The sequence below is a fragment of the Myotis daubentonii genome, chromosome 9 (genome assembly GCF_963259705.1).
Source record: "Myotis daubentonii chromosome 9, mMyoDau2.1, whole genome shotgun sequence".
Classification (NCBI taxonomy): domain Eukaryota; kingdom Metazoa; phylum Chordata; class Mammalia; order Chiroptera; family Vespertilionidae; genus Myotis; species Myotis daubentonii.
Window position 1 is genome coordinate 4,701,760 of NC_081848.1, and position 25,597 is coordinate 4,727,356.

At 40.5% G+C, this 25,597-nt stretch overlaps 1 protein-coding gene across 5 annotated transcripts in view; it reads left to right on the forward strand.

Moving 5' to 3' along the window:
- SIK3 (SIK family kinase 3) overlaps positions 1–25,597 on the forward strand; it is a 299,150-nt gene that overhangs the window by 114,515 nt on the left and 159,038 nt on the right. For all 5 annotated transcript variants that reach the window (XM_059707774.1, XM_059707775.1, XM_059707772.1 and 2 more), the window contains exons 2-3: positions 19,540–19,656; positions 24,737–24,800. In XM_059707774.1, coding sequence (XP_059563757.1) covers positions 19,540–19,656; positions 24,737–24,800 — 181 coding nt within the window. The remainder of the gene's footprint in view (positions 1–19,539; positions 19,657–24,736; positions 24,801–25,597) is intronic.

The window sequence follows — 25,597 nt, forward strand, 5'->3', positions numbered from 1 at the left end:
TAATTGTGAAAAGAAACCACAGATTGCCTGATGGCCTTGGTAGCGTTTTGGGATGAAGGGGATGGTCTCAGAGACTTGGAAGCCTGTTTGGGCTCTGTGTGACCTTTTTCATCTCAGCGGCCTTAGACACAGTTTTGAAACTGTAGGTATCCTAAGTTAGCAAACCCAAAAGTGCACAAAGCAACCGTTTTTGCCTGTGCCAAATGCATACTTTGCTGGGCTTTCTAATCTGGGCTGCAGACTTTATACATAGTGAAGTCTAACCTCTGTCAAGTTCTGTTGTGACCCAGAGAGAAGTAAAGAGAGCAAAGAGGAAGAATCTGGAAATGTATGCCATTTATAGGGTAAATTGCCTGGTGGAATTTGCTTCCATGTGATTTTCTCTTCATGGACTGCTGATGTTGAGCAGGCTGAGCTTGAAAGATCATATTGCATAAGATGAAGCACAAGAGCCCTGGGTTTGGCTCAGTTGGTTGGAATGTGGTCCAGTACACCAAAAGTGTGGGTTTGATCCCCTGTCAGGCATGTACAGGAGGCAATTGATCGATGTTTCTCTCTCACATCAGTCTTTCTTTCTTTCTTTCTTTCTCTCTCTCTCTCTCTCTCTCTCTCTCTCTCTCTCTCTCTCTCTCTCTCTCTCTCTCTCTCCCTTCCTCTCTCTGTCTAAAATCACTTTAATCCTGTTCATGCTAATAGTTGGAACAGCCTTTTCTCCTCTGGGATATGTTTGCTGTCATCTTCTTGAGAAGATGGTAATTGGTAACCTACCATTGCTCTCAGTGTGGCGGGGAGAGCTAACATTTAAAGGCTCTGTCCCTGGCAGCTTACAGCTCTTTCTTTTCACGAGCTGCTCCTGCTTCCTTTGAGCCTTGAGTGTAATTTACAGTAAGAATGTTTTATTTAAAAAATGCATGTGAATATTAAGTCCACTTAATTCATTTTGCTGAAGACAACTTGAATTTATCTCTTCTTACAAGACATTGAACCCATCTTTTTTTTTAAAACCTTAAAACATTGGCTCTAGAAATAGTCCCCCCCCCCTTTCTTTTCCTTTAAATCAATAAAATTTCCCTTTTTGTGGTACAGTGTTAAACTATGTTTAAAATATGTACAGGGGCACACAGACATAAATAGAATTTACAGGATATGAAGAGCCTAGGGCAGAAGTTAGTGTGTCTAATAAGTTTAAGTCCACTCAGATTATTTGCTTATAGGAAGTGTACTAGTATTAATTATAGACATTTTCCAAATCACTTCATCTAAGTGATATATGCTATTTTACATAGCTGCCTTGTAAAAATATAGTTGTATTCCTGAAATTATAACTTTTAAATAAGAGAAATAGCTTAAAATGAATGATGAGTAATTCTATTTAGTAATGTGATAGATTAGATGTGCAGAGAGACTCCGTGTCTGGTCAGAACATTTTTAAATGGAGGAAAAAAATATGTGAATACATATACAATATATGTAACATGCTGGCGCTCATGTAAGAAAAGCAATTAAAGACCTTGAAGGAACTGGACAGCATGATTTCATAAGGTAGAGTATGCACTGAAGGTGGTATTAATCCTGAGGGTTTCTTACGGATTAGAGCAGTGGTTCTCAACCTTCTGGCCCTTTAAATGCAGTTCCTGATGTTGTGACCCAACCATAAAATTATTTTCGTTGCTACTTCATAACTGTAATGTTGTTACTGTTATGAATCATAATGTCTGATATGCAGGATGATCTTAGGCGACCCCTGTGAAAGGGTCGTTTGACCGCCAAAGAGGTCGCGACCCACAGGTTGAGAACCTCTGGATTAGAGCAAAAGAGAAGGGTCAGAATAAAAGAATAGTGTCCAAGCAGAATGGGAGGCCCTGCTGGAGACTGGCCCCAGAAAGGTGACTACCTCAGTGGGTGAGTAGGATAAAAGGTGCCCCGGCGTAAAGATGACTGTTTGCTAACGTCTTGGGTCTGGTAGAGGTGGCGGAAAGTCTCTCCTGAAACTGCCTACGCAGATGCCTGCACTCACATGGATTTGCAACCAGATTCCATATTACCGTGAGGCTCAAAAACCTCTAAGCTGAAAGTACTCCAGTTGGTTGTGATTCCCAGTGTCTGGGAGAATCAAATTCAAATCTCTGATTTGAAACACACTTTATAGACATGCCTGACAGACTTTCTATACATAAAGTTGCAAGAAATGTGAATTTGTTCAAGAGAATAAGCAACTGAGTTAGATGTGACAGATTGTGTTTTCTTCTTTTTTTAAAAATATATGTTACTGAGTTTTTTACAAAGAGGAAGGGGGAGGGATAGAGGGTTAGAAACATCGATGAGAGAGAAACATCGATCAGCTGCCTCTTGCACACCCCCTACTGGGGATGCGCCCACAACCAAGGTACATGCCCTTGACCAAAATCGAACCTGGGACCCTTCAATCTGCAGGCTGACTCTCTATCCACTGAGCCAAATCAGCTAGGGCCAGATTGTGTTTTCCAGTGATGGCTGCCACCATATTTCCACCACATGTGCTCTTGTAGAACCTCACTATTCACAGACAAGAATCTGTTCTGTTCCAGAAAACTCGGGTGGGCCTTTGTCACTGCTTTGACCCAAAGATTATACAGAAGTGCTATTATGTAATTTCTGAGGCTAAGACATGCAAATGCCCACATTTCTTCCATATTTTCCTGAACCCATTTCTATGCTGTGAATAATCCCATGCAGGGCCCATAGCACCAACTCAGTTCCCCACCGACAGCCAGTGCTGGCTTGCCAGCCCTGCAAGTGGGCCCTCCAACCCTTGTGCAGCTGCCCCAGGTGATGCCACAGGGAGCAGAGACAAGCAGTCCTTTCAGCGTCCTGGACAAATTGCACATTTGTGGGCAAAATAAGTGGTGGCTGTTTTAAGCCACTAAGTTTTGTTGTGGTTTGTTACACAGTGACAGATAAATCAAACACCAGCAGCAACTATCAGTCTTGAAAAGACTACAAATATTAAAAGAAATAAAGGAGGGGATTAAAACAGATGAAGAGAACTACAAAATTGATGAGGAAGATGTTAAAGAAGATCTCTTCTAGTAGCATTTCTAGAAAGAAAAAAAACCATAAATGAAAAACAGTGGTGGACTGATGATCAGATTAGGTGGAATTGAAGAGTGGACTGGAAGACAGATAGATCTGAAGAAAATTTCCAGAATTTACTACAGAAAAAGAAGAGCTGGGACATATGAATTTTAGTGACATAGAAGATGACAAGATACCATATACTTCTGATTTAGCAGTTCTTAGACTTTTTGATCTTTCTCTTACATTCTCCATAATTATTAAGAACCTGAAATTGCTTTTGTGTATGTGGGTTATAATTCAGCCACACTTCTGTGTATATGTTATAGTTTAATAAAAAATTCACTAAAAAAAAGATGATGACTCCATAAAAACAGGGTAAAGATAAGCCAAACTTGAGAAGATGTACTGACCAAGTTTGTTAACCAGAATATTAAAGAACTTATCAAATTAAGAAAAGATAGGAAAAAAGGAAATAGGAAACTCATGAATAAGTTTATTTCACAGATGCAGAAACAAATGGTTCCATGATCATATGAGAAGATCCTCAACTTTTTAATAATTGAGGAAATGCATATTAAAAGAGTGTGTAATGTTCAGCCAGTGTGGCTCAATGAATTGAGTGTTGTCTTGTGCACCAGGAGGTTGCAGTTCGATTCCCAGTCTGGGCACATGCCTGGGTTGCGGGCTTGATCCCCAGTAGGGGGCGTGGAGGAGGCAGCCAATCAATGTTTCTCATTGATGTTTCTATCTCTCTCCTTCTCCCTTCCTCTCTCCCTCAAAAATAAATAAAAGCACATTAAAAAAACAAAACAGTGAGTAACTATTTGTTTCTCATCCACACCAGACTGGGAAAAATGAAAAAATAACAGTTGTTGGAGATGATAGAGAACAGTGGAAAGAGTCTCACGGTTGGATCCAACCATTTTGACTTTATAAGTGATTCCTAAATAACCTTAGTGAAACTCTTGCTTTCATGGCCCAGAAGACATATACAAAAATACTTAAAGCACTGTTCTTAATTGCTAGATATATAAACAACTCAAGTATCTTACCAACTATAAAGCAATAAATAAATTTGGTATGCTCATAATAGGATTACTCTTTAGCATGAAGCAAATTAGGTAACCCTACATTAATCCTTCATGGAGGAATATCCTCCTATCTAATAAAAGAGAAAAATGGTAATTGGCGTACGACGATACCCTTTTCATTGGCTAATCAGGGCTATATGCAAATTAACTGCCAACTAAGATTGGCAGTTAACTGCCAACAAGATGGCGGTTAATTTGCATATGTAGGCACAATGCAGGGAGGCGAAAGGGAAAGCAGGAAGAAGCCCCCTGCCACTGACAGTGATCGGAAACCCAGGGGGGGAGCTAAGAGCTGGGGGGCAGGGCAAAGGCGGCCCTGGGGCCGCCTTTGCCCTGCCCCCCAGCCATGATCGGAGAATCAGGTGCCTTTGCCGCCCTGGCCAGTGATAGCAGGAAGTAGGGGTGGAGCCAGTGATGGGAGCTGGACACGGTCGAAGCTGGCAGTCCCGGGAGCTAGGGGTCCCTTGCCTGGGCCTAAAGCGAAGCCCACGATCGCGGGGCCGCTGCAGCTGTGGGTCCCTGCTGCCCGGGCCGGACGCCTCAGCCAGAGGCTTCCTGCAGGGGCAGGGGCGGAGCCCGCACGATCGCGGCGCCACCCGCTGCAACTGCGGGTCCCCGCTGCCCTGGCTGGACGCCTAGGCCAGAGGCGTTAGGCCTGGGCAGGGGCGGAGCCTGCAACCGCGGGGAGCTGGGGGTCCCCTGCCCAGGCCTGACACCTCTGCCGGAGGCCTCAGGCCTGGTCAAGGGGCCGATCCGGTGATTGGTGAACGGAGGGTGATGAGGGTCAACTCCTCTGGCTGAGGCATCAGGCCTGGGTGGGGGGCGGAGCCGGGGGGTTGGGGGGATATGATGGTCCCCTTGCCCAGGCCTGAAGCCTGGGTCAAAGGCGTCAGGCTTGGGCGGGGGGTGGAGCAAGCGATCAGAGGGAGATGGGGGTCCCCTGCCCAGGCATGATTCCTGGGCCAGAGGCCTCAGGCCTGGGCGGGGGCCAGAGCCAGTGATCAGGGGGATATGGGGGTCCCCTGTCCAAGCCTGACACCTCTGGCGGAGGCGTCAGGCCTGGGCAAGGGGCCGATCCTGCGATTGGAGGGTGATGGGGGTCAATGCCTGAGGGCTCCCAGTATGTGAGAGGGGGCAGGCTGGGCTGAGGGACACTCCCCCTCATCCCCCCCACACACCCAGTGCACGAATTTTGTGCACCGGGCCCCTAGTATGTAATAAAAGGGTAATATGCAAATTAACCCCAACAGTGGAACTATGGGGAACGACTGGTTGCTGTGACATGACTGACCACCAGGGGGCAGACGCTCAACGCAGGAACTGTCCCCTGGTAGTTAGTGCGCTCCCACAGGGGGAGCTCCACTCAGCCACTAGCCAGGCTGATGGCTGTGAATGCGGTGGCTGTGGCGGGAACCTCTCCCGCCTCCTCAGCAATGCTAAGGATGTCAGACTGTGGCTTAAGCTGTTAGTCGGACATCCCTCTAGGGCTCCCGGGCTGCCAGATTGATGTCAGACTGCCAGCTTAGGCCCGGAGTGGGCCTAAGCCAGCAGGGGGACACCCCCTGAGGGGTCCTGGACTGTGAGAGGGCACAGGCAGGGCTGAGGGACCCCCTGAGTGCACAAATTTTCGTGCATCGGGCCTCTAGTTATAACTATAATAAGGATAAAAAAAGACAGTTAACATAATAATATGATCCTATTTTCATAAAGTTTAAGAGTAGGCAAATCTAAATAATATGTTGTCTGGTGATACTTATATGGTAAGATTGTAAAGAAAAGTAAAGGAATTACAACATAAGTTTTAGGATAGGGAGTACCTCGAGGTGGGACATATTTCACAGTAAAAATTTCGATGAGCATTTTGTTGAAAGGAACCCTACGGGGATTCTTTTCTAAGGAAATAATTTTGAAAATGCACATATTATTTTTTAAACTTTTGATAGGTATTCTTGCATGTAAAACCCTCCAGTAGGTATATTTTTAATTTAAGTTTTTCAGTTTCTTTATGTCAATCTTGTTAAATAGGGAGCATGCCTAAGAAGAAGATGAAAGTTGAAGTATTTATCTACAAGTTCAAGTTTAATGGCTGTAGCCTTAGAATAAGAAATCACGCCTCTTATTCTGTCTTAGAATTGGTTTACTATTGTTAAAAACAAAAGGCTATTTCTTCGTTTATTTTTTGGTCAGCAGCTGAGGTACTCTCTTGCCAGAGTCTGCTATTTATTAAAAATCCCCATGCATTGACATCTCTTCCTTTTCTTAAGGAATATGAAACCCAATAATTACACACAGACCTGACCTACTTTAGAGGAACCAAAGGACAAAGAAACCCTAGCTTTCTTTATCCTTTTTTGGTTAAAAAAACAGAGATTTGGGGAGATGAGGGTCAGAACTTCCTACATTTCTTTTTCTTTGAAGACTCTAACACATGGTTCCTGTCCCACAGATTAGAAATTTCCCCACGTATATTTAAAGGCAAACCCAAATAATCTCTCAGAGTTCTAATTAGGAATCAGTATAGCCTTGTTTTGATAACTCTGCTTTCAAGTCACAAACAGGCACACCTTTTATTTAATAGGTGAGTTTACTGAGGACTATGAGAGGTAAGGTGATTGGCCCAAGGTCACAAATGTTTCTTAGAAATGGATTTGAGAATTGAACTCTAGATCCCACCTCTCAATTCAGTGCTCTTTTTGCTCTCCTGACGATTTCCAAATTGCCCTTCAGAGCCCTAGAGTTCTAAAGAGTTTTGTCTGTCTCTGAACCCAGGGTTAGCAAGAAGAGGCTCTTTTTCTCTTCCTGACTTATGTATTAAAGTTTCTACGAGAATTTTTTCAGAGAGGAAAAGATTCTGCTAGTGTATATGTTAGTTTTTTTTTCTTCCCTACACTGAGCTCTTTATTCTGTGCCATATTCTATTCAGAAATTACATTTGATTTATTGTTATTGATTTATTTATTGTTTTTATTTTATTTGATTTGATTTGTTGTTATTGTTATTGACATATTGATTTCAGAGAACGGAAAGGAGAGGGGGAGAGAGAAACATCAATGATGAGAGAGAGAACCATTGATCGGCTGCCTTCTGCATGCCCCACACTGGGGATCGAGCCCGCAACCTGGACATGTGCCCTGACTGTGACCACCTGGTTCATACGTTGATGCTCAACCACTGAACCACACCAGCTAGGCTGGAGGGGTTTTCTTTGACTGTGTTCCAAAGAATGCCAATGTGATCTCTATAGAAATCTCTGACCCAGAGACCTCAGGAAAATTCCAGAGGGCTTTTAAATGTGGAGGGATAATTATTTTTAGCATGAAGTTATTATCAATTAACATTTTAGTTCCTTCCAGCAGTCTACATTCTCCATTCATTTTCTCATGTCATAAAACTCATCCTTGTGATTTTCTACATGGAGTTTCTCAGGGTCTGTTATTTTTCTAAAAAGATTTATGCAAATCTTTTCAAATGAAACTATAGTTGATGTCTGGAGAGTCTTTTGGATCTCTGATAGTTAATTAGGGGTCATTAATTTCTCAAAAGTAATATTGTCATTAGATCAAAGGAGGGCTCAATAGTGTAATAAGTTGTTTTTTGCTTAATAAGTTAAATGATTAAATTAAATGATTAAAATTATTCTAATGATTAAAAATTTAAAGTGAAATTCTTGACTTGTATAGTAATGTCAATTTAGAACTATCATAGGTCAGAATTTAAAATGCATGCAATCCTGCTAAGGGGAAGGATGAACAATCTCATTAAATACTAACTTATTTAAGCATATACATCATATAGTTGTGAAATATTAATGTACATATGTGCCGGGGTCCAACCCCAGCAGGTCCAGGGGTTCCCCAAAGGTGTGGACAGAGTCGGCAAAGAGGGAGAGACTCGGAGGCAGCGTTCAGTTGATCAGCATGGTTGGGTTCTCTTGCCTGGTTCTATTGCCAGGTTCTGTAGGTTCTCCAGCCAGGTTCGGTTGCCAGGTTCCCTCGCTAGGTTCTCCAGCCAGGTTCTGTCCAGGTTCTCCAGCCAGGTTCAGTCACCAGGTTCTAGTCAGGTTCTCTTGCCAATTTCTGTAGTCAGGTTCAGTCCAGGATCTTTTGCCATGTTCTCTCCAGCGAAGTTCTTCTGTCTGTAGGTTCTGTGTAGGTTCTGTCTTCTTGGCTCTCTTCTAAGTTCTGTCTCCTGAGTTCTGTCTCTTGCTGTCTTGTTGCATCTGTATTTATACCAGTTGATTCCAATCCTATCAATCTCTATTCCAAAGGTTAGGGCGTTTCTTATCTCCATTCCAGGGAGTAAAGATTATGTAGCTTAAGCATGATTGTTCGTAGTTAAAGTGATTAATTACCTGCCTGGCACTTAGTTAAGAGGTTTTATTCCTTCCCTAACTTCAGGGGAAAATCCCTACCTGGGGAAACAACCTTTCTCAGAGAGGAGGCCTTGGTTAAAACACATAGTACCAAGAAGGTGAGCAAACATATTAAGAACAGTATGCCATATATGCCAGGTCCTTTGAAACAGCAAGGATGGACCGGCTCCTGGCACATATGATATATAGTAATCCATATACTATATTTTAATGAAATAGTTTTTTATTTTCTATGATAGTGTTATTTATCAGTTGTTTCACTCCCATCCTTAAAATAAATATCAGATATTTGAAAATTAATGCTTACCATTAGACTTTCCAAGGGAGCAATTTAAGTTACTTAAATTTTACTGTTTAGCACATGAAATGCAAACATTTATTATGGAAATAAAATATTTGATTTGAAAATGTGATGATTTCTTAATATGACGAACTCATATTAAGTTCTTCATATTAACAACCTGTACAACTGTGATTAGGAAAACCCCTCAGAAGGTACGTGACACAGGGTTCCTGATAGACACAGGGAAGCTGGCTCTTTAACTCTGGGTTGCCATAGAGAAGACAGCCCAGTGTGGTGTCATAACCATTCAGACTAGAAATGAATGGTTTGATAAGATGTATGTCTTGACAAACAATTAACTCACACTACTGGCATCTAAGATATAAGAGTTTAGCAATAGGAAGGGTAAGATGCTATCTGATAATGGAAATTGCTTCCTTAGACTTCATTACCAAATAGCTGGGAGATATAAAAGAGGAGGAATTTAGGATGGTTTTTCAAATGTGACTGTGTTTCCTTGGTTCACTCAAACTCTGCTACTGTAGGATATATTATTAGGCCTTGGGCCATATTAATTTAATTGAAGGCAGTTTAAAATATGAACTGTTGCTAACTGTGTTCAGCAAGAACAACACTACCATTGTATAGTGAACAAGATACACAATGCAATAAATCTTCACTGGGGAAGTTTAAGAAAGTTATGCTGTGCCAATCGACGTTAGCTCTCTTTCCTGCTGGTGCTTTAAAATGCGTTGAGTGTTCTAGGTGCTGCATTTAAATGTGCTTAACAGTACACAGGCTCCCTGATAAATGCTGTTCTTTGGAAGAGCACAGTCCTGTGAGGCTGTTATTTTTACCTGTGACCTGGCACTCCAGGAGAGAGTAACATAGACTTCATTAAGAAAATTCATCTTGAAATGCATTCAGCTTTCTGCCTCCTTTTAACCAAATAATTCAGCCCACTGCAAAATTCTTTGTCCACATTGTCTAATCTTCTCTGCAAGGAATATTTCACTTTTCATAGGTTAATTTCCCACCATAAGTTAAAATTTTTCCTTGAAATAACTTCTGCTGCCTGCTTTTATTTTATTTCAAAACAATCATCATTCTTTCCTTGTACCATTTTCTTAGATAATGACTTCTTTAGTAGCTATTTTGAACTTACTTGTTAAACCATTTAGTGCTTACCCTTTTCTATTGCATCTTGCTAATGCTTTTCTGCCCAATCCGCCTCTCTTTTCAAAGCATCTTCCAACATGTGGTCTCTCCTAGAAAATGTTCCATGTGCACTTGGAAAGAATATGTATTCTGCTTTGGGGTGAAATGCTTTGAAGATATCAATTAAATCCATCCCATCTAGTGTGTCATTTAAGGCCACTGTATCCTTGTTGAGTTCTCTCTGGAAGATCTATCCATTGTTGACAGTAGGTGTTAAAATCTCCTGACTGTACTAGTATTACTGTCAATCTCTTTCTTTATGTCCATCAAGATTTGCTTTACATATTTAGACCATATGTTAGTGCACAAAACAAGTCTCATTAAATTTAAGAATACTGAGATTATATCAAGCATCTTCTCTGACCATAATGCTTGAAACTAGACATCAATCACAAGAAAAAACTGAAAACACAGAGACTTGGAGGCTAAATAACATGTTGCTAAACAGTGAATGGGCAACAATGAGATCAAGGAAGAATTAAAAGATACCTTGAAACAAATGAAAATGAGAACACAACAACCCAAAAATCTATGGAACAGTGAAAGAAGTCCTGAGAGGGAAATTCATAGCATTAAAGGCTTATCGCAAGAAACAAGAAAAATATCAAGTAAACAATCTAATTTATACACTTAAAGAAACTTGAACAGCAAACAAAGCCCAAAGTGAGTAGAAAAAAGGAAATAACAAAGATCAGAGCAGAAATAAATGAAATAATAGAGGATAAAACACAATACAAAATATCAATGAAACCAAGAGCTGGTTCTTTGGAAAGATAAACAAGATTTACAGACCTTTAACCAGACTCATCAGGAAAAAAAAGGAGAGAGGACCCAAATAAAGAAAATCAGAAATGAAAGAGGTGAAGTAACAACTGATACCAAAGAAGTACACAGGATTGTAAGAATATTACAAACAACTATCTGCCTGCAAATTGGACAATCTGGAAGAAATGGTAAATTCCTAGAAATACACAATCTTCCAAAATGAATCAGAAAGAATCAGTGAATCTGAATAGACAGACTGCAACTACTGAAATTGAAGCAGTAATAAAAACAAAGCAAAACAAAAAAACTACCAACAAATAAAAATCCTGAATCGGGTGGCCTCACAGGTGAATTTTACCAAATTTTAAAGAATAATTAGCATCTATCTTCAAACTAGTAAAAAAAAAAAAAATTCAATTGGAGGGAAGACTTCCAAGCTCATTTTATGAGGCCAGCATTATCCTAATTCCAAAACCAGATAACAACACTACAAAGAAAAAACATTATAGGCCAGTATCCCTGATGAACATAGATGCTACAGTCCTCAACAAAACATTAGCAAACCATATCTGGCAATACATTAAAAAGATCATACACATGATTGCAAGTTGGTACAGTATCCACAAATCAATAAACGTGATATACCAAATAAACAGAATGAAGGAAAAAACAATGTGATCATATCAATAGATGCAGAAAAAGCATGTGATAAACTCTAGTACTCATTTACTAGTATGATAAAAGCTCAACAGAGTGGGACTAGAGAGAAATACCTCAACATAATAGAGGCCATATATGAGAAACCCACAGTCAACATCACACTAATGGGCAAAGCCTACTAGTATTTCCCTTAAGATTGGGAACAAGACAGGGATGTTTTCTTTTACACTCTTTTGCAACATAATACTGAAAGTCCTAGCCACAGCAATCAGACAAGAAGAAGAAATAAAAGGCATCCAAACTGGAAAGGAAGAAGTAAAACTGTCGTTATTGGCAGATTACATGATACTGTACATAGGGAACCCTAAAGATTCCACCAAAAAACGACTAGAACTGATAAATGAATTCAAAAAAGTATCAGGATACAAAAGAAATATCCAGAAATTATTTTTATGTATCAGTAAACCATCAACCAGCAGAAAGGGAAACTAAGAAAACATTCCCATTTACAATTGCTTGAAAAATAATAAAATACCTAGGAATAAATTTAACCAAGAATGTAAAAGACCTGTACTAGGAAAATTATAAGACACTGACGGAAGAAACTGAAGAAGATACAAATAGCCCTGGCTGGTGTGACTCAGTTGTTTGGAGCATCACCTTGTTTACTGAAATGTCGCTTTGATTCCGGCCAGGGCACATATTCAGGTTGTAGGTTCAATTCCAGTGGGGCCACGTGTGGGAGGCAACTGATCAATATTTCTCTCTCACATTGATGTTATTCTCTCTTCCCTCCCTCTCTTCTGCTCTTTCTAAAATAAAATTTAACAAAAGATACAAGTACGTGGAAGCACATACTGTGTTCATGGACAGAAACAATTAGCATCATTAAAATGTCCATGCTACCCAGAGCAATCTATAGATTCAACAGAATTCCTAGCAAGATAGCAACTAGAACAAATACTCCAAAAATTTATATGGAACCACAAAAGACACCGAATAGCCACAGCAATCTTCAGAAAGAAGAACTAAGTTGGAGGAATCATGCTACCTGATTTCAAAGTATAAGGTCATAATAATCAAAATAGCACGGAACTGGCATAAAAACAGACATATGGACCAATGGAATAGAGAGCCTGGAAATAAACCCATGCCTTTATAGTCAATTGATATTTGACAAAGGAGACAAAAACATATAATGGGGTGAAGATAGACTATTCAGTAAATAGTGTTGGGAAAATTGGACAGATAAGTGCAAAAAAAAAAAAAAGAAAAAGAAAAGAAAAGAAACTAGACCACCTCCTCACACAATCAAGGATAAAGTCAAAAAGAAGAAAAGACTTAAATGTTAGACTCAAAACCATAAAAATCCTAGGAGAAAACATAGGCAGTAAAATCTCAGACATTTCTCTCAGCAATGTTTTTTTCTGATACATTTCAGGCAAGGCAAACAAAAGAAAAAAATTAACATATGTGGTGACATTAAAAATTTTTTGCACAGGAGTTGAAACCATCAACAAAATGAAAAGACAACCCACTGAATGGGAGGACATATTCACCAATAATATATCTGACAAGGGGTTAATATCCAAAATTTATAGAGAACTTACAAAATTCACCAAAAACAAACAAATAAACAACATTGGGCAAAGGACTTAAATAGACATTTCTCCAAAGAGGACTAAGGAGGCAAAATCTAAGGCTAATAGCCACATGAAGAGATGCTCCACGTCACTAATCAGAGAAACGCAAAATAAAGTGACAATGAGATTTCACCTCACACCTGTCAGAATAGCATAAATCCACAAACAAGTGTTGGCAAGGATGTGGAGAAAAGGGAATCCTTGTGCACTGTTGGTGGGAATGCATATTCCCACAGCCACTGTGGAAAGCAGTATGGAGTTACCTTAAAAAATTAAAAATAGAACTGCCTTATGACCCAGCTATTCCACTCACAGGAATTTATCTAAGGAAACCTGAACCACTAATTTGAAAAAATATTAAGCACCCTTGTGTTCATTGCAGTGTTATTTACAATAGCTAAGATTTGGAAGCATCCCCGTTGTCCATGAGTTCATGAATGGGTAAAAACGCCTTGGTACATTTACACAATGGAATACTACTCAGCTGTAAGAAAATAAGGAAATCTTACCTTTTGCAGCAGCATGAACGGACCTGGAGAGCATTATGCTAAATAAAATAAGTCAGAAAAGACAAGTACCATATGATTTTGATCATATGTGAATCTAATGAACAACATAAAAGTAACAAAGTGGAGACAGACATGTATACAGAGAACAAATTGATAGCTTGTCTGACAGGAGGGAGTTGGGGGTGGTAAGATTGAAGGGATTAAGCAAAGGGAAAAAGAAAGACTCATGGGCACAGACAATAGTATGGTGATTGCCAGAGGGATGAGGGAGATAGAAGGTATAGGGGGGAAGGAGACTTCACTTGGGGTGGTAAACATATGATATGGTTGCTTTATTTTTAATTTTTTGAGGAATTGCCAGACCACTTTCCATAATGGTTGTACCAGTCTGCATTTCCACCAGCAGTGAACGAGGGTTCCCTTTTCCCACAACCTCTTCAACGCTTGTTGTTGCTTGTCTTGTTGATAATGGCCACTCTAACAGGTGTGAGGTGGTAGCTCACTGTAGTTTTGATTTGCATTTCCCTCATTGCCAGTGAGCTTGAACATCTTTTCATGTATCTATTGGCTGTTTGTAGGTCTTGGGAGGGGTGTATGTTCAGGTCCTCTGTTCGGGTCCTCGGAGCTACTGTTACCTCCCATCTAGTTGGCTGCCTCTTTATTTTGTTGTCAGTTTCTTTTCCTGTGCAGAAGCTTTTTAGTTTGATATAGTCCCATTCATTTATTTTTGCCTTTACTTCCCTTGCCTTTGAGGTCAAGTTCATAAAATGTTCTCTACAACCAAGATCCATAAGTTTGGTGCCTATATTTTCTTCTATGTAACTTACTGCTTTGGGTCTTATATTTAGGTCTTTGATCCATTTTGAGTTAATTTTTGTACATGGGGAGAAACTGTAATCCAGTTTCATTCATTTGCATGTGGCTTTCCAGTTTTCCCAGCACCATTTATTGAAGAGACTATCTTTACTCCATTGTGTGTTTCTGGTTCCTTTGTCAAAAATTATCTGTTCATATCCGTGTGGTTTTATAGCTGGGCTCTCTATTCTGTTCCATGGATCTGTGTGTCTGTTTCTCTGCCAATACCATGCTGTTTTGATGTCATAGCTCTGTAGTATAATTTGAAGTCAGGTTGCATGATATCTCCAGCTTGGTTCTTTTTTCTCAGGACTGCTTTGACTATTCGAGGTCTTTTGTGGTTCCATACAAATCTGATTATTTCTTGTTCTCTCTCTTTAAAAAATGGCATTGGGATTTTGATGGGGATTGCATTGGGTAATATGGCCATTTTAACAAAGTTGATTCTTCCAATCCATGAACCTAGAATATTTTTCCATTTAGTTGTATCTTTTTCAGTCTCTTTTAATAATGCTTTGTAATTTTCAGTATGTAGGTTTTTCACCTTCTTTGTTAAGTTTATTCCTAGATATTTTATTCTTTTGGTTGTAATTGCAAAAGGAATTGTTTTGTCATTTCTTTTTCTGAAAGTTTTGTTGTTTGTATACAGGAAGGCAATGGATTTTGGTACATTGATTTTGTATGCTGCAACTTTACTATATTTGTTTATTGTTTCCAATATTTTTTGGTGGAGTCTTTAGGGTTTTCTATATACAGAATTTTGTTGTCCACAAAAAGTGACAGTTTGACTTCTTCCTTACCTATTTGGATGCCTTTTATTTCTTTCTTTTGCCTTACCGTTCTGGCTATGACTTGCAGTGATGAGAATGGACATCCTTGTTTTGTTCCTGATCTTAGAGGAAAGATGAGTTTTTCACCATGGAGTATGATATTAGCTGAAGGTTTATCATATATGGCTTTTATTATGTTGAAGTACTTTCCTTCTGTTCCTATTTTATTGAGATAGGCCTGTAATGTTATGAACTTCCCTCTTATTACTGCTTTTGCTGCATCCCAGAAGTTTAGATATGTTGTATTGTCATTCTCATTTGTTTATATATATTTTGATCTCATCTTTTATTTCTTCTTTCACCCTGTCATTTTTAACTTATTATTTATTTTTAATTTTAAAAATCTTCATTCGTGAGACTATTACAGATATTCTCCTCCCCCCCCCCCCATTGGCCCCCTTCACCCGGTTCCTGCCCCAGTTCTTCACAACCCTGGAGAAGTGCCTTGGAGAGGGCTTCTTTGGATTGAGGTAACTAGGTGTTCTGTTTGCTTCTTGGATTCAAGGTTCTAGTTTTTTCATAGGTTTGGACTTCTGTCCACTATGTGCTTGAATAGACTCTCCATTCCCTTCTCCCTCTCATTCTCTTCCAAAATGCCTATTATGCTAATACTGCTTTTTCTGTTGGACTAAGATAATTCTCATAGAGCTCTTTCATTTTTCTTTATGCTCAGGTCTCTCTCTTCTTCCCTCTGTGTCATTCCTAGATTCCTATCTTGATATCACTAATTCTTTCCTCCATCTGGTTGGCTCTGTTTTCTATGCTCAGTAGTTCATTCTTTTTTTTTTTATTAATATGTGTTTTTTTATTGATTTTATAGAGAGGAAGGAAGATGGTGAGAGGGATAGAAACATCAATGATGAGAGAGAATCATTGATCGGCTGCTGGCTGCACACTCCCACTAGGATTGAGCCCATAACCCAGGCATATACCATGATCGGAAATAGAACCCTGACCTCCTGGTTCATAGTTCGACACTCAACCACTGAGCCACACCAGCCTGGCAGTAGCTCACTCTTAATCCCCTTAATTGCTTGGTTCATTTCCGAGATTTCTGATTGGTTCTCTTTTAAAGTTTCAATCTCTTTGGTAAAATACTTGTTTTGTTCATTGATTTGTTGAATGGAAATATTTTGGGTAGCCCTAGCTGGTTTTGCTCAGTGGATAGAGCATCGACCTGTGGATTGAAGTGTCCCAGGTTTGATTCCAGTCAAGGGGACATGCCCGGGTTGTGGGCTTGAGCCCTAGTGGGGGCATGCAGGAGGTAGCTGATCAGTGATTCTCTCTCATCATTGATGTTTCTATCTCTCTCCCTTTCTCTCCCCCTCTGAAGTCAATAAAAAAATAATAAAAAAATATATATCGGGTAAAGGAATTCATAAGGACTCCTATACTCTGTATTTGTTTAGCCACATATTTGATACAATGCCATGCTTAATTAATATTAATGTCTATTTACAAAAATCATGCTCTTTGCAAGATAAGAGCGTTTTATGTAAAGCAGGCAAACTTAAGAAATATATGCTTTCTTGGTAATGTGTTTATTTATTAAGTGCCTAGTGCAGTGATGGCGAACCTATGACACGTGTGTCAGAGGTGACATGCGAACTCATTTTTTGGGTTGATTTTTCTTTGTTAAATGGCATTTAAATATATAAAATAAATATCAAAAATATAAATCTTTGTTTTACTATGGTTGCAAATATCAAAAAATTTCTCTATGTGACACAGCACCAGAGTTAAGTTAGGGTTTTTCAAAATGCTGACATGCCGAGCTCAAAAGGTTCGCCATCACTGGCCTAGTGTATGTTGTACGATCTTAATTGCTAACTTTGTTCTCATAGACGATTGGGTTTGGTTTGCTGTTTACCTTATGTGTGTCCTGTTTCCTCAGGAGGCCATGAAATTCAGAATGAGTCCACGGTGTGATGCTCCCAATTCCAGTGTGACCTAGTACTCTCTGGGGCGAAAAAGCACAACAATATTGTCAGCTGCGCTGTAGACTCTCCTTCCTCCCCCACCCCCTCCCCCAATCCTCTGTTACTTTTTCTGATATTGTAGGCATGGACAGAAGAAGGGATTTCAGGGCCAGTCTTTGCACAGTCGATGATCAACAAATCCTAGTTGTGCTTTCTAACCTTTTGTGCATAGTGGCACACAGAACATGGTAATATTTTTTCTGAGGTAAACAAATGAGCTTCCTTGAGACTGGAGGTGTCCATTGTCATCTACCCACAACCTGTAACCAATTTCCCAGTATGTCTGCAAGTTTCTAAGCTTATTATATACAGGGTGTTCCCCCCAAAATGTATATATACTTTGAATAATTATTAATTCCAATGGGTTAAATCTTAAAAGAAAGAAACATCAATCGAACTATCAGCTATTAAATGTATATACATTTTTGGGGGCTACCCTGTATATGAAAGTATTCTGTAAACGATAATGTGCTATTCATGATAAGATTTTATTAGTAATTAATTACTATTCAGACCAGGTATTTATTCTATAAAAAGAGTTTGTGTACTATGATTTCCTTGTTTTGGGAACTGTTCTTAAAGAACCAGGCACAGATGCCAGACCAGTTGCCAGAGTTAAGGTCTTGTATGTGATTTGGTGCAGTAGTGAAGAGAAGTGGAAATGCTAGTGGTCACGGTCATATGGTTCAAGACTTCTTATAAGAGATCAAACAGCTGCTGAGATTTGTTAATGATTCTGCTATTTCCCCTCATAAAATTCTTTACCCTCCCTTCTGCCTATCCCAGTTTTTTCCCAAGTTATGCCTTCTTTGTGAATTCTTTCCTTATGTCTGCTTCCTTCCTCCCAGGTGAGGGTCATACTCTATACTCTGTGCTACATTATACCTTGTACAAAGCTTTATTGATTGCATTTCTAACACTGTACTGTTTGTTTCACATATTTCTTTTCCTACTAACTTGTGAGCTCCTTGAAGTTGTGGCTGATGAATCTTTGTAGCTCAAGCTACCCCAGCTCATTTTGTTCCATTCTTTCATTAGGCAGGCTTGACTGCTCTCTGAATGGAGCTAAGGGCTGCCTGTGCCTGTTTCCCAGGGTCCCCTCTCGCAGGGAAGCACTCCACGCTCAGTTCATCACGCTGGCCTCCACATGTTACATCATCTCCCAGCTGGAGTCCTGCACAATCTCCGTTTCTCTGGGCTAAATATTTTTATATTGATAGTTTGCTTTCCTGGTTTCTCGTTTTTGTGTAAATAAGTATGAGTTTTCTTTACCTCTCCCAGTGGTTAGCATCATAGAATTTTAAGAATTGAAAGGGGCTAGAATTTACCCACTTCTGGTCTTTAGTCCACGAATATTCATTGATTACATACTGATTTAGTCATTGATACTGACATATGGAGACATTTGGGGGCACCACAATATTTTGAATATTTCACTAAGAATAAAGAGGACGTTTAGATTTAGTAGATTTTTTTAAAAGTCCATCTTTCATTGTTTTAAAATTTTTGTGCTGCTGGGTATCTTCAGAATAATGAGCAAAATAAAAAGATGTTTTATGCTAAAGCAGTATATACAGTACAGAAAGATCTTCAGATTTTTATAGCGTTATCATTAAGAATTGGACTCCAAAGCTAAGCCACCTGGGCTTCAACCCTGGACCTACACGTATAAATGTAATCTCTTTGTGTCTCAGTTTCCATATTTGTGCAACACGGTTAATAATAATACAGGGTGTTATGAGGTTTAAATGAGTTGTACTTGCAAACACTAAGAATTATGTGTGGCGCACAATCTTCAGTACAGTATATGGTTACTGTTGCGCCGCCACCATTATGGAGTGATGCAAGCACCTGGGGAGACATGGAACGCCCTTTGGAATTCCTGGTTGAACCTTACTAAGTCACCTGTGCTTACAGTATAAGTTCATTGTCTTAATAAGAGGCCCTACATGTCATTCTCTGCGTCAAAGCCTAATGTGCCCAGACTGTAACAACATCTATGGGGTAAGGAAGTACTTTGCCACGGGGTTTACTGTAGAAGCAGTTTAAGACATGGCAGAAGACTCGTTAGCTTTTGAGTCTGTTCCTGAGACAAACTTGCTAAAAATCAATTTCCTATCTTTTTCCAAAAAGTAAATTCATTTTCTTCATTGACATTCTGTAAACAAAATAGTGGCAACTTGTGTTTTGGGCAATATAATATTTTAAAGTGAATTTAATTTTCCTTAGTAAACTGCTTTTAATGATGCAGCAGAAATTTTCTTCCCCTGTTGTCAGGTTGCTATCAAGATCATAGACAAGAGCCAGCTAGATGAAGAAAACTTGAAGAAGATATTCCGGGAAGTTCAAATTATGAAGATGCTTTGCCACCCACATATCATCAGGCTTTACCAGGTAGGAAACCCTAGTGGCTGATTGTATGGCAACAAAAACCAGCCTTAAAAAAAAAGGCCGGTGGTGAATATCTGCAGCTTGTTTTTTTTCTGTGTCAGTGTGTTCATCCTACTATTTTCCCCACCGTTTTATCCCCCTGCTCAGTACTCAGGTGTCCTCTGGCTATTTACGACTAAGGCCATCCCACCCAGACAACTTGTTCTTTAAAACTTGGTGCCTGCCGAAACCGGTTTGGCTCAGTGGATAGAGCGTCGGCCTGCGGACTGAGAGGTCCCGGGTTCGATTCGGGTCAGGGGCATGTACCTGGGTTGCGGGCACATCCCCTGTGGGGGATGTGCAAGAGGCAGCTGATCGATGTTTCTCTCTCATCAATGTTTCTAACTCTCTCTATCTCTCTCCCTTCCTCTCTGTGAAAAATCAATAAAATATATTAAAAAAAAAACACAACAAAAAACTTGGTGCCATTCTTAGTAAAATTACACAAAAAGACAGAAGATGATGAGAACTTATTTAGGTCAGAATCCTAAAACAGAATGGAATACTCAAAAGGAACAGAGAGTTTTGAGAGATGAAACGCTTGAGATGAATATAACATCATCATCATCATTATTATTATTATTATTATTATTTAATGCTCACCCGAGGATATTTTTCCATTGATTTTTAGAGTGGAAGCGAGAGGGAAAGACAGAGAGAAATATCTATGTGAGAGAAACATCAATTGGTTGCCTCCTGCACGCGCCCCAACCAGGGCCGGGGCCAGGGAGGAGCCTGCCACCAAGGTACATGCCCTTGATCAGAATCAAACCTGGGACTCTTCAGTCTGCAGGCTGGTGCTCTATCCACTGAACCAAACTGGCTGGGGCAACATTATTTTTTATAACATTATTTAAATACTAATTTCTGTGATAATGTTATGATTATGATGGCAAAGGATATTTTAAGTATGGCTTTTTGTATCAGTCAGAACCTACCTCTTTTCTATTCTAGTAGCGTCCTGACTTAGTTTTTACTTTTCCAAGGTAGCATTTGATTATTTACTTTTTCTTTTTTTAAAGTATTTTTATTGATTTCAGAGAGGAAGGGAGAGGGAGAGAGAGATAGAAACATTAGTGATGAGAGAGAATCATTGATTGGCTACCTCCTGTACACTGCCTACTGGGAATCGAGCCTACAACCCAGGCATGTGTCCTTGACCAGAATTGAACCCGGGGCCCTTCAGTCTGCAGGCCGATGCTCTATCCACTGAGCCAAACTAGCCAGGGCTAGCATTTGATTATTTTGATAACCAAGAGATCGAGGCTGTGTAATGGAAGAGACTTCTAATTTAGTTTTCTTGCCTTCCCAAGAAACATGAGTATTCCATGCCATCATAAAAAAATGATTGTAATTGCTGGAATCCCAAGGCAAATAGGAGGGGAGGATCTTGCCGTAGCAGGCTGGTGGAAGTGGTATTTTGGAAGAGGTGGGGCTCTGGGTGCTTCTCAAGTTGCTTTGTGTTGGCAGCCACAAGCTGTGCCTCGGCATAGAGCCATCCCGCTCAGTGCTTTCTGCTAGAGCAGCCATCACCGGGTTCTGCGGGCCATGCCCCCACTCGGTGCATTTGCTGCTGTTGGTCTGCAGTCAATGGTTACCGGCCCAGAAGAAATCATGTTGTGATATTGGTATGTGTGGTTAAGGCTAGAGCTTAGGGCTCTTCTCTGGCATCAGGTACTCACATAATGAAATGAACTAGATCCACAGAGCAGACTTGTTGAAATTTATCAGACTAAATTAAGTTGAATTATGCCTGCATTGTGCCCCAGAAGCAAACATGTGAAAGCTTTCTGGTGTTGCCTGAATACCTGTATCGGCAAACTCAGGGGTGTCTAACCTTTGCTTCCTTCCTGTCTGATAGGCTGAGTAAACCTCTTGACCTCACTTGGTTTTTTAATTAATCCTCACCTGCCTGAGGATATTTTTTCCCCATTGATTTCTTTTTTTAGAGAGAGTGGGCTGGAGGGGTAGAGATAGATAGATAAACATCGATGTGCCAGAGACCCACTGACTGGTTGTCTCCCATACCCACCCCAACCAGGGCTGGGGATTGAGCCTGCAACCGAGGTACATGCCCTTGACTGGAATCGAACCGGGATCCTTCAGTCTGTGGGCTGACACTCTATCCACTGAGCCAAATCAGCTAAGGATCTTGACCTCATTTTTAAAAAATAAATCATCTTTAAATGATTAGAGGGCTTCTCAGGCTGACCTTTCTCAAGAAGTTAACTTACAGGTATTCACCTTATAACTGAATTTTGCAAGATTACCTTTCTTACCCAAGGTTTCATTAGCCTGTAAGAGTTGCCACACTTTCCAGCCTTGGCTTTGCACAGTGCTCTCTTTTAAGCTTTAATTTGGCTCTCTGGCTTGTATTGTTAATGAGAGATTCTGAGCTGCCAGGTGAATGGCTGCCAACTTGTCTTCATATCGTATCAAGACAGTTTTCAGGTCATTTGCCAAAGCTGTAGTCTCCTCAGGTTTATGAAGTTAGCCAAATACAGGTGAACTCTTGAAAAGATGAATAATAAACGAATATTTGCAGTCAGTAAAAGACCTGAGAGTAAAAGGGTTACATATACAATATGACATTTATTTTTTCTTTTATTATTTTTCTAAAGACCTGCATATATTTAGAGCACTTACTTTTTGTTATGTAAATTAACATACAGAGAGCTTGCAAACATTGGGCTAATATCACCAGTATATAGCTTTTAAATTTTTTTAATTCTCACCCAAGGATATGCTTCCCTGATTTTAGAGAGATGGGGAGAGGGAGGGAGGGAGGGAGGGAGAGAGAGAGAGAGGAGAGAGAGAGAGAGACAGAGAGAGATGAGAGAGGAGAGACACATGGATCAGCCACCTCCTATACATGCCCCCACCAGGGATCACAACCTAGGTATGTGCCCTGACTGGGAATCGAACCAGCAACCTTTTGGTGCACAGGATGACACTCCAACCAACTGAGCCAGAGCTACGTAGAGTTCTTAAAAACTAAAGAGGAAAAAGAATGACACAGTTATTAGATTGAGAAATTAAATTAATGTGAACTTATAGAAGGAATACCATGAAACCATTGAAAAAGAAGTAAATCTATCTATAATAATAAAAGCATAATATGCTAATTAAACCAGACAGCTGAACAACCTTCCGGACGTCATTCCGGACATCCTTCAGATGAAGCTGTGGTGGCAGGGGCCAAGGCAGAGGTGGTTAGGGGTGATCAGGCAGACAGGCAAGTGGTTAGGGGCGATCAGGCAGGCAGGCAGAGTGGTTAGAGGTGATCAGGCAGGTAGGCGAGTGATTAGGGGCGATCAAGCAGGCAGGCAAGCGGTTAGGAGCCAGTGGTCCTGGATTATGAGAGGGATCCCATATTGTGAGAGGGTGCCAGCTGGGCTGGGAAACTTCCCCCTCGCCCCCGCCCCCCCTCACGAATTTAATGTACTAGGCCTCTAGTTTATAATAATCTATAATAATAAAAGCATAATATGCTAATTAGACTGGATGTCCTTCTGGAAGAAGCCAGGGCTGTGAGGGAAGCCTGGGTTCTGGGTGCCAGAGGGAAGCCTGGGTCCCAGGTGCCAGAGGGAAGCTGCTGCTGGCAGCGGGGGATGGAAAGTCTACTCTTGCATGAATTTCGTGCATCAGGCCTCTAGTTGTAATATGATGCATAATACGTTATATGGTACTAGAGACCCAGTGCATGAAGTGCACCAGTGGGGTTCCTCAGCCTGGCCTGTGGGATTGGGCCAAAACCTGCTCTCTGACATCCCTGGAGGGATCCTGGATTGTGAGAAGGCACAGGCCAGGCTGAGGGACCCTACCAGTGCATGATCAAGGCAGGGAGGGACTGCGGAAGGGCTCCAGGGCATGTCCGGCTTGCCCAGTCCCAATCGGCCAGATCCCAGCATTCTGGAGGTAGCCAATTGATGTTTCTCTCTCTTCTTCCTCTTTCTAAAATCAAAAACATATCCTCGGGTAAACATTAAATTTTTTTTAAAAAAACTATATATACATAGATTCTAGCAAAATGGATACCAAGACAAAATACAAAGGAGTAGCTTATGTTACTTGAAGTGTTGAATACTTACATTATTGATAAACTAAAGGCCTGGTGCACAAAAATTTGTGCACTCAGTGGGGTCCCTCAGCCCGGCCTATGCCCTCCTGCAGTCTGGGACCCCTCGGAGGATGTCCACCTGCTGGCTTAGGCTTGCTCCCTGGGGATCAGGCCCAAGCTGGCAGTCAGACATCCCTCTGGCAGCCCTGCAGCCCTCGGGGGATGTCCACTTGCCAGTGGGGAGCAGGCCTAAGCTGCAGTCGGACATCCTTAGCGCTGCTGAGGAGGCAGGAGAGGCTCCTGCCACCATTGCTGTACTGGCAGCCATCAGCCTGGCTTGTGGCTGAGCAGAGCTCCCCCTGTGGGAGCGCTCTGATCACCAGGGGGCAACTCCTGCATTGAGCATCTGCCCCCTGGTGGTCAGTGTGTGTCACAGTGACCAGTCATTCCCAGTTGTTCTGCTGCTAGGGTCAGTTTGCATATTACCCTTTTATTATATAGGATGGGCAATGGGAAAGAAAGTTGTCATTTCTGTTTTTTTTTAAAAATAGCCAGATGTGTTTTCTGTGCAGTTTTGGAGTGATTCCCATTGTTTTTCCTCAGGCTTTTGTTTTGCTTTAGTTAGATTTTGGGGGGAATATTTTGAGCTTCAAGTGATCAATGTTAAATTTGAAGTTTTGGGTTCAGAAGCTTCTTTGCTTCTCAGTTTTGTGGCGTTTAAGAGATTATAGAGGCCTCACAGAACAACAAAAGAACTGTCTCCCAAGCAGTAAATATTACCTATTTTTCAAAACTTGGAGGAGTATTTATTTTCCCCTTTCTTCTTAGCATTTATATCTGTCCACTCCACCAATGTTTTAGTTTTCTTTAAGCAGTAATGGTTATTAATATTTCAAATGACAAAAGAGGAGTCATTAGTTTCTCTTGCTGTGATGTCAGCTGTCATTTGTGTCACTGTCTGTTACTTTCCTGCCTTTGCACCAGGTTATGGAGACAGAACGGATGATTTATCTGGTGACAGAATATGCTAGTGGAGGGGAAATATTTGGTAAGTACATTTATCACATTCTTTAAACAGCCATCGAGCACACTGTGTCGAACCTAAAATAGCTGCTCCATGCCTTGGTCATTTGAGCAGCTGTCACTGGATGCTGACCCTGAGTTGCTGTTATTTCCGATCAACCAAGTAATTTTAATGGTTTTTGATTCACCTATTTAAGTCTCTTCACCACTTTCATTTCCTTTAGCAAAAGTGTTTTATTTATTTATTGTGTTGACAGCTGAGATTAAAGATCTCCAAGAACAAACATTCCTCTGAGCATGTGACCCAGGGCCTTTCCTATTGCCACAGTCTAATGGGGTTACCAAGAGTGACAGAACTCCCACGTGTGTGGGCCTCTGTTGTGGGAGAAAGAGGCACTTGGAGCAAGCAACCTCACCCTGATGTATTCTTCAAACTTTTAAAAACTAAGACATTAACTGTATTCCTTACCATTTGTTCAACAGTTCCCTTCATGATTCTTGTAATTTTGGAGGTTCTGTCTTCAGTAGCTATTTTCTTCCTCTCACACTTAGCACAATATCAAAATTAAGCAGGAGAATTTGTTACCAGGAAATCTGACTTTTCAAGTTGGAGAAAACAGACTCAAATTTTTTTATAACAGTAATAAATGGAGCCAATAAAATTAGAGACTAAACATTCAAATGGATTGTCATCTTTTTATGCCTAATTATTTTCATTTTAGCAAATAACAACAGAGAAAAGCTCTTATATAATTTAGGTTTATCAAGTTTCTTTTTTTTCGGTTTTGTTTTGGTCTAAATATGGATGTTAAGATATTTCTA